This window comes from Dermacentor albipictus, chromosome 2, assembly GCF_038994185.2.
Source record: "Dermacentor albipictus isolate Rhodes 1998 colony chromosome 2, USDA_Dalb.pri_finalv2, whole genome shotgun sequence".
NCBI classification, from domain to species: Eukaryota; Metazoa; Arthropoda; class Arachnida; order Ixodida; family Ixodidae; genus Dermacentor; species Dermacentor albipictus.
In genome coordinates this window covers 39730735-39741041 of record NC_091822.1, presented here as the reverse complement: position 1 = coordinate 39741041, position 10307 = coordinate 39730735, and the positions used below count along the sequence as shown (strand labels likewise).

At 46.4% G+C, this 10307-nt stretch overlaps 1 protein-coding gene across 5 annotated transcripts in view; it reads right to left on the bottom strand.

Annotated features, from left to right (window-relative positions):
* Nucleotides 1-3085: 3085 nt before the first annotated feature.
* LOC135918257 (uncharacterized) overlaps nucleotides 3086-10307 on the bottom strand; it is a 203042-nt gene continuing 195820 nt past the window's right edge. For all 5 annotated transcript variants that reach the window (XM_070533552.1, XM_070533551.1, XM_070533555.1 and 2 more), the window contains one exon: nucleotides 3086-3338. In XM_070533552.1, the coding sequence (XP_070389653.1) occupies nucleotides 3177-3338 (162 nt within the window). In that variant the 3' untranslated portion in view covers nucleotides 3086-3176. The remainder of the gene's footprint in view (nucleotides 3339-10307) is intronic.

Below are 10307 nucleotides of genomic sequence, written 5' to 3'. Positions count from 1 at the left end.
GCCAGTCCCAAGTCCAAAGAGTGCTGTCTGAAAGAAAATTTGACCATGAGTGATAAAACATCTTTATATTTGACAGCTGTCCAACCTTTTGAGCAGCCAGGTAGCGAGGAATTTGCCATGTTGTAGTGGCCCAGCACACCGTGAGCAACCTGGCCTGAAGAAAATTTCAGAATTCTGGCTTCATTAAACACCAAAGAAAGCGAAGATTTGGGCACAAATTCGTAGTGCACTAACCATGGAATTAAAAATAAAACTATTATTATATAGTTTACTTTTTTCTGTATTTAGAGCCTTCCAACCTATAGTCCGAACACATGCTGGCCCAGTGGTTAAATTTCAGCTATAACTTTCATACGGGGTGCCAGGTGCTTAGTAAGCTTTCTGTTAAGCGTGCCTGTAAACCAAAACTGAGTGCACAAAAAGCGCCTATGGCATGTCTGCTGCATCCAGTAGGCTTTCAGAGCCGATATTTAACCTCGGAGCTAGCTTGCACTATGACCGGGCTCCATTATCTCAACAAAAAGTGGCCCGCAAATAAAAAAAAAGATCATAAAATGTAAATTAAATTTACATTATTAGGCAACTAATTATTGCCATGCAACGCTTGCTTAATGTTCACTATGACATCCAAGTTATTGACGATGCTGAGAGAGTTGTATCGCACATTCACTTTTTTATTAAATGCCCGACCCACTGAAATCAGCCTGTAGAAAGAATGCTCGGCCCAAAAAGCGTGAATGTTGCTTATTATAACAGATCCTGTAAAACAGACACAGGAAACTTCTTTTCAATGTGTACAAGTATGTATCTATTTTGGACAAAATTGGCTTCATATACTCACCGGTATTGATGGTCACAGCTTGGCTGGAGTTTAGCGCTTTAGAAACATCGTTACCATTTACGGTTGCAGCGGCCGCGCATTATCCCAACCAAGTCTCGGTTGGTCACTGCCATTGCCACTGACAAAATTGGCGCCGAAACCAGCAACAAAACACACTTGCACACACGGAGGAAGGAAACTCAGGAGAGGCCCTGACATCACTGTTTGTGAAGCTAAAGTGAAACCGGAAGTTGGCGTTGCTCATGGCGTTGCTGCGCCTATCGGGCCAGCTCTCCTCTCTTGTTTACATTTCTCGTGAAACCATGCCGCGCTGCGAACAACCGTGCTGCTCGCACCCGCGCGCTCCGCAGCAATATCCATCAATCGTTAGCACGTTAGCATGATTCCGCCAAAGAGGGCAAAATTTCCCGCGGATATTCCTTCGTCCGTTGCCATTGCCATGGCGCGGTACATTGCGTACAGCGTTGCATGCGCGTTCATTTCACGAACTTTAGTTCCTCCTGTCCCAAATGGCCACAGCAACATCCGAGAGTGCACGGTCCAGATAACGCAGCGCAACAAAACACGGAGACCAACGCAAACCTGCCCGCACGGCGCCTTTGCCACGGTACGAAACCTACGGAGCAAGACGTATGAGCGCACAGAACCAAAACAGAGCCGCCATTGTGGCCCGAAAGGCGCGGCCGCTACGGCAAAGAAATAAAAAAATCACCAAAAAGAGGAGAACTACTACGTCCCTTCCTCCACACTTTTCTCCTAGGGCGCGGAGGGGGTAGGGCCTCTCCTCAGTTTCCTTCCTCCATGCCTGCACAGCTCACAATGCCATGTTTGCAACTACGCCCCGTCATGCAATGCTGAAACTATATAAGGAAACGCGGAGAGATGACATAAAAACATGGCCGCTGCTTCTGCACTAAAGTACAGTAACTGAAGCACTATTTGGAAATTCTGATCCGGCTGCACATATTCAAACGAAAACAGGTTCATTGAGGGTAAAATAAAAACAAAAGCTTATGAACATAGTGCGCTCATGGAAACAATGTTGCTGCGTTGAACAGAATTATTCTTTATTGCCATCGTGGGGTAGAACTTCAGACAACTGTATCTTTCATATGTCGACACGGCTCCGTGGTAGTGGCGCGGCTGTGTGCGGCATTTCCGTGCTGGGTTTGCTGCGCTGACATGCATTAGCGCGTTGCGTCAACCGTGTTTCTGCTGTACAATATAGCGAAATGTGGGGTGTTGCAGACGTTTACTCATACCGTTGCTGAACGCTAAAATACTAATGGGAGAAACGTGCCAAACGTTTTAATGATTGCATTTTGTTTGCTCCGATTCCGCACCTCGTCTGCAGATTGTTTGCTAAAAATGCTCAATTATTATATCTTCCGTTGGGGCAACACTCATTAAATTCTTTGGACGCTTTCTAGGCAATGACGCATTGCGCTGGAAAGCTGTTATATAAGGAAAACGTAGATACATCAGTCTGCGATTGAGCTTGCTCAGTGAATGCACGCAACCAAATTCGCACTGAGTAAACACGGCAAAAGAGCCTTCCACGTTCCTACCATATAACAATAATAGTCATGCTTCTTTTTTCTGGCCTCATGAAGAAGGCAGAAGTGCCAGAGGAGCATAATTTTGTCACTTTACAAACTAAGCGTATGTCAAAAGGGCTCCCCAATCCGTGAGTGTGAGACCCATAAGAAACAACAACAATAACACTTGCGGCGGCATGTGTCAGCAGTGGCATGCGGCAGCAACGAGATAGCTTTCTGCAGGACACATGTAGGGTCTGTGAAAATCTCTGATTGTATATAATACTTGCTCAGTCAATGGTTGTACTTCCGGCAAGAATCGTCATTGTTCTTGCAGAACGTTCTTTTCCCGCGGCCTACTTCCGACATGTGGCTCTGCCGGCTCAATGAGTAATTTGCCCTCAGTCAAAATTTGTGACTGAACACCCGTACACGTGCTTATCAAGTGAATCAACCATGTGTGCACGCAGGTAACTTATCCTGCGCTTTGTTAATGTGTAAATTGCGAACTTCCACTCCCCATATAATGTCTCCGTAGGGCCTCGGTTAAGGTTTACTAAAAATTCTACAAGTTACAATATAGAGGTTACATGCTGGCAGGAGATCAATGTAACTAATAAACAGCTCCCGTCTCACTCAGGCTCGTCATTGTAACCCTTGGCATAAGCAATATAATGAAAACATCAAAAGGATGGACGATGTAACCGTTATTTTATTCGTTACTCATGTTTATAGGTATACTTATAGGTTACCAAGATGAGAGTGTAGGTACAGCGCGGAGACGATGGGAAGGCGTTTCAGCCACAACTTCGCTGGCCTAAGAAGTCATGGCAGATCCATTGAATGGCGCTGAAAGCGTCGACGCTGCATTTCTTCCTGACGTCCCCCAGGTGGACGTTGAACATCAACAACGCAGATCGGTGATGGAGCGATCCAAATATCCGAACGGCTTTGGTGTACTGCGCACGAATGCAAATTTCTAGGTTGAGTCTATCATTCGCCACCAAGAGCACATATTTCACTAAATAAACACGCACGTTTTCAAAAATACACCGACACAACATTGCGCTCAACTTCGACACTCGGTTCTAAGAATCCGAAGCCAACTACGTCAGAGACACATCTCCTGAGAGCCGCACAACTTAATGCGTTCGTCAACCCTGCCCGACTCTTCCTGTGCCTCAGAGGAAAGGCGTTCTGAAGCCGTCTTGCACAAGACAAATAGGGCAAAACATCTGACACTAACAAAGAAGGCTAAAACACGTCGTGTATAACTGTTTTTGTTGCTAAGAAGGCCAGAAAACGCTTTGCGGAAACCTTTTGGAGGTTCATGTGCTGATACTCATGCGGATGAAAGTACAAAATATACGTTTCGGTGCTTTCCACTCCGGTAAACGATTCTTAGAAGTTTAACAGCCTAAAGAGCCGCGGAAGCTGCACTTGAATAACACTTACATGCACTTACTTTCCTTCGGTGTCTCATTTTCCCATCCTGGAAGGCGCATGTTCTCATTAGCCGCACTAATTGAGTTGCGGAGTCTTTCGAGTCATAGCGTCTGTACGTATTTATGGAGATAATACACAACACAAACGTAAAAAGTAGCACTAAGCTTGAGTGAGAAAGCGTATGTGAGCTTACACACATGACTCAAGGCCTATAACTTCGGTAATTCAGAAAATGTTAAATGTGAAAAATAAATTCATTAGTATTAGGTGCCGAAAGCACTATCTAATTCTCAGGACCACTGTTCATGGAGACTACGGATTCGTCTGTAACCGCTGCATTTTCTCACATGCACTTCAATGCAAGTACACGAGGGTTTTTACATTTCACTCCCATCGCAGACGCAACCTCAAACTGAGCAGCGCGATGCTCAGCCAATAAACTACAGCGGCGGGTAACAGAAGGTATGTGCTTTCGTAGAGCAGTTGCGCAATATTTAGTGTGAACGCTAGTTTCAGGCACATGAATGCGCAGTTATATATTTTGTCGCAGAAGATCGCGCGCAGTCACGCGGGTTTGTACCTGGCCGTCTTTCCGCAGAATGTTACAGCCGGATGATCTGAAGTGAATTAAGACGGCAAGCTGGGCGAGTTGGTGATTGAACATGTTCTTGTGGGTGGGCCTCTTAGTGGGTTGTTAGTCTGCGCTCGTGTTGTGTTCTTTCTTTCGTCCTTCGTCCGGGTTGCGCTGCCCACCCACAAGAACATGATCTGAAGTGAAGGCGCGACACCAACGGTGGATGAAGAAGGAACATTTACACACACAAAGTGCCACTTCCAACAATATTTAATCAGGAAGAAAACGCCACTAACCCACCAGTTACACCCGGAGGTTTTATCACGATTCCGGCTCAGCCTCCTCGCAAGCGTTTACCTTTTCTGCCTGAATCTGCACATTGAGCTGCATTACAAATGTGTTGTGAGGCATTCAGTCGAGTAGAAGAATACAGTATTATCGCAATGTGATTCATTCCTAATCCATTATACTTTAACCATCAGATTTGACAGCAAAGAGGGCAGCGACAGCGCCCGTGAGAAGCCACTTTGCGTTCATTGCACGTTAACATCCCTTTTGTTACTACACGATAATCATTGGGATAGCTACCTCTATGCTGCCAATGTGGAGCTCTCGTGTGCGACAGATTTCTGTAGTCATGAGCGAATTAGGAATGTTTCAAGATGAGATGAGCAAGGAGATGCTTGAATTCAAATCTGCAATTGAGGGAGAACTAATACAGGAACTAAGAGGCGTAGTACATGGTGTGAGCTTTTTCAATGATGAAGTTGAGAAAATAAGGGGAGATAATTCCAACGTTGTGGGAGATAACATGTCTCTCAGCAGCGTCAATAGAACGCTAGCAACTGAGTGTCAAGATTTGAAAAAAGAATTTGCCCCAACAAGAGCAGAGAATCACTGCATCCGAACAATACTCTTGCAACGTAACGTTTAAATTAAGAGAATACCGAAGCTTGCGGGTGAGGACCTCGGTAATACTGTTCACGGAATTGGCGAGCTGCTGAATGTGGCTGTCACCAAAGATGATGTTGATGAGGGCATTGGAAACACAATCTTCATTGTTCGCTCCTCATTCAATTTTAATTCATCTCTTTGACATCATACAAACGTTGCCTAAAGCGCTTTCAAAAGTATTCTTTTCGCCTATGTAAATTAGTCGCCATTCGCACAGCGTAATTTTTATAGAATGTCTGGCAGCGTCTTCTTCTTTTTCTGCATCTCCACACCTTCCAGTCCATAGTGCAACTAAGGGTGCAAGTCTGGGCTACATAACTTCATAGGTTTTCATAACTTGTGGCAAGTCATCATTGACTTAAATGAGATAGCAAATGGTGGCGTGGCCTTGAGAGCGCGTGGCATTGCGAGGGGACAGGACTCCCTAAACGATATTCTATGGAAAGAATAAAAACTTCAGGTTCTGATCCTTCGGGCTTACTCTATGCAGTGACTGTCAGAGATAGGACCGTTAAATTTGGTCTAATCAGGACACCAGAGTACGCCGCGAACTTCCGGAGTGCGTATATGACCAAACATTCATTCCTTGCATGGAACTTCGTCCAGGAAGGCCAATAGTCTCACTTGGCCACGCGTCCTTGAGTTGATGTTACTGTTCATTATGTCCCTCTGGTGAGGCCTTCGCACATGTTTTGGAAACCTATGAATTCAGCTAGGCAGTGGCGTAGCAACATGGGGGGCCGGGGGGCCGTGGGCCGCGGGTGCAAGGGGCCAGTGGGGGGGGGGGGTGTCATACGCCCCAAGACACCCCTCTTTCCGCCGGCTTGACTGGACGCAAATGGCAAAGAATGCTCCGGTATCCAGTCGCCCGAGGTCATGTGCCCGATGCGTTGCGCCGCCGCAGAATTGTCGGCTGCAGCTCTATCAACACCCCAAGAAATCATTGCACGAATGTGCGGCCAAACAAATTAATTCGTAAAATGGTCGCTAAGCTATTCGCCTTAGTGGAATGTTTCATGTGGGGTGCGCTCGTGCCGTGCGTTCATGCTGAGAGCAGGAGTCGCTAAAGATACAGTGAGGCGTTGTAAGGCGTTGGGGCTCTTGGGTCCTTCTTCCGTTCAGAACGCGCAGGGAAGACAAACTAAGACGGCAGAAAGAGGGCGTTCAACCAGCGCGCCCGGCGCTCGCGTTTACGGCGAAGCGTTCGTTGAAAGCGACGTTGCATATGTGCGGGCCTCAAAAGTCGCGAATGGGATTCTCTGGATCGTCTTCAGACTCGGTGGGGCCGAAGTGTTTGGCGGCGTATGACTCGACAGGCTGTATACCGTCGCGGTTGCCGCGATGTTCAGCTCGCTTTTACTTCTCCTCTCCCGCTCGCTCGGAGAAGCCGCTGCGAAACCTGCCGTTATGTTTCACGCTTTCATTCTTACCCTCGAAAGTTTCTGAAAACTGTTGTTGTTGTGTGACTTCATGTCACAAGTACAGTGTCTGTGTCAGCTGCACCAAATTTTACAAAAAAAAAAGAACGTGAATCTGGTAAGGATATTTCCTGATATTCTATGAAGTTATGTGTCTTTGTGATTACTAGGTACTCGGTAGCGTGAAAAATATGGCAGATAAGTAATAACCATATCCTTAATAATCCTTAATTAGTACTTAAGGAGGAAGCACTTCAATTCCAAGAATTGAGAATTCAAAGTCATATTATTAAGTCAACAAAAACTTCTTAAACAAAATCGTTTTGGGTGCTGCAGCCTACAGTACTTTGGCACTGCGGCCGGCGCCCAGTATGGCAGTAGCGAAAGAAATATGAAATAGTAGACCAGTGGCGTTGATCCCTCAACCCTCTCCATTGCGAGTGCAAATGAACAGGTTTCGCTGGCACGGGCTTCATGGTGACGCCAAGAATCGACGTGAAGCGTGCTCTATTATGCTCCCAATCTGTTGGTGGTACCGCAGCTCGGATAATCACGTTTTTCCGCATCATCATCATCATCATCATCATCATAATCAGCCTGGTTACGCCCACTGCAAGGCAAAGGCCTCTCCCATATTTCTCCAACAACCCCGGTCATGTACTAATTGTGGCCATGCCATCCATGCAAATTTCTTAATCTCATCCGCCCACCTAACTTTCTGCCGTCCCCTGCTACGCTTCCCTTCCCTTGGAATCCAGTCCGTAACCCTCACTGACCATCGGTTATCTTCCCTCCTCATTACATGTCCTGCCCATGCCCATTTCTTTTTCTTGATTTCAACTAAGATGTCATTAACTCGCGTTTGTTCCCTCACCCAATCTGCTCTTTTCTTATCCCTTAACGTTACACCTATCATTCTTCTTTCCATAGCTCGTTGCGTCGTGCTCAATTTGAGTAGAACCCTTTTCGTAAGCCTCCAGGTTTCTGCCCCGTAGGTGAGTACTGGTAAGACATAGCTATTATACACTTTTCGCTTGAGGGATAATGGCAACCTGCTGTTCATGATCTGAGAATGCCTGCCAAACGCACCCCAGCCCATTCTTATTCTTCTGATTATTTCTGTCTCATGATCCGGATCCGCAGTCACTACCTGCCCTAAGTAGATGTATTCCTTTACGACGTCCAGTGCCTCGCTGCCTATTGTAAACTGCTGTTCTCTTCCGAGACTGTTAAACATTACTTTAGTTTTCTGCAGATTAATTTTTAGACCCACCCTTCGGCTTTGCCTCTCCAGGTCAGTGAGCATGCATTGCAGTTGGTCCCCTGAGTTGCTAAGCAAGGCAATATCATCAGCGAATCGCAAGTTACTAAGGTATTCTCCATTAACTTTTATCCCCAATTCCTCCCAATCCAGGTCTCTGAATACCTCCTGTAAACACGCTGTGAATAGCATTGGAGAGATCGTATCTCCCTGCCTGACGCCTTTCTGTATTGGGATTTTGTTGCTTTATTTATGGAGGACTTCGGTGGCTGTGGAGCCGCTATAGATATCTTTCAGTATTTTTACATACGGCTCGTCTACACCCTGATTCCGCAATGCCTCCAGGACTACTGAGGTTTCGACTGAATCAAACGCTGTCTCGTAATCCATGGAAGTTATATATAGGGGTTGGTTATATTCCGCACGTTGCTCTATCACCTGATTGTAGGCAACGGACAGTAAGCTTATCAGCCTATGGCGTCCCCTTTCTTATGGATAATATTATGTTAGGGTTTTTCCAAGATTCCGGTACGCTCGAAGTCATGAGGCATTGTGTGTACAGGGCGGCCAGTTTTTCTAGAACAATCTGCTCACCATCCTTCAACAAATCTGCTGTTACCTGATCCTCCCCAGCTGCCTTGTGCCTTTGCATAGCTCCCAAGGCTTTCATTACTTCTTCCGGCGTTACTTGTGGGATTTCAAATTTCTCTAGACTATTCTCTCTCCCATTATCGTCGTGGTTGCCACTGGTACTGTATAAATCTCTATATAACTCTAAAGCCACTTCAACGATTTCATCCGTATTAGTAATGATATTGGCGGCTTTGTCTCTTAACACATACATCTGATTCTTGCGCATTCCTAGCTTCTTCTTCACCGCTTTTAGGCTTCCTCCGTTCCTGAGTGCATGTTCTATTCTATCCATATTATACTTCCTTATGTCAGCTGCCTTACGCTTGTTGAATAACTTGAAAAGTTCTGCCAGTTCCATTTTAGCTGTAGGGTTAGAGGCTTTCATACATTGGCGTTTCTTGATCAGATCTTTCGTCTCCTGCGATAGCGTACTGGTATCCTGTCTAACGGAGTTGCCACCGACTTCTTTTGTAGACACCTTAATGATGCCCATAAGATTGTCGTTCATTGCTTCAACACTAAGGTCATCTTCCTGTGTTAAAGCCGAATACCTGTTCTGTAGCTTGATCCGGAATTCGGCGGCTGTACTGGTGCTGAAACCCGGAAATTGTCGATATCCTCGCCTTCCTCAACTACAAACGGGGAGGGGGTGGGTGACAGAAGGCCAATGGGCCCCGGGTGCCAGACGACCTAGCTACGCCACTGCAGCTAGGCCCACGTTTCCACTCGCAAGTTGCAGCATGCACTGGTGCATGTGAGGGACAGGCTCCAAAAGAAATACTTCGACGCCGTCGTATATATATACCATGTGCAATCTGCGACTGCATTTGCAACAACAAATGATGCCATGTCAAACGCGCTTAAAACAGAATGTGCATGATGTCAAAACTAAGAATGTTGCTTGCCTATTGGCAAGCAACTTATTTACAGCGAAGATGTTTATGCGGACCATTGCCGTGTTTGTCTGACACCGCTAAAAAGGGGCCACGTGACCTAGCGTGAGAGGGAAAGAACAGATGAATAGGGGAAAGGAATTGGAGTGACCCATTTGAGAATGCTGTCTCATACGCGAATCTGATATGGTTGTGAAAATGTGGATTTTCTGCGATTGAGCCAGATGGTCATCGAATTTATCGACGATTCATTCGACCCTGCCACGAAAGAAACAAATGTTATGCTGGCAGTGTGGGGCTAACGAACAGTGCCCAGCGATTCAAACGCGATAATAGCAGCGCGTGGCTCCCTTGCAGTGCCGTGCCGGCTGCCACGTCCAACGCCAACCAATCATCAAAACTATTGTAGTGTCCGCATCTCGAGTGGGGGGCCTAGCGCCCATTATATGAAGCTTTGGATTACTGGTTCCGCCCATTTCATCCCAGCTACAACTGTGGGAAGACCAAGAGTAGTGCGTAATTCTGAGGAGGTAGCCGCCTAGCACGAACGCCAGCGAGAGTTGACTCGTGGAAGGGCTCGTAGTGAAAGAGCTGCGCACCAGAAATGCCGGGTTTAAACGGCAGCGCTCCTAAAGCATGCTCACCACGCGAAGCACGCAAAGGCAAAAATGAGCCAAAGGAATGGCGAAATAAAAGATTTACAATATAGACTGCTTGCGAAGTTTGACTTGCACGGTGTAACACTAGCT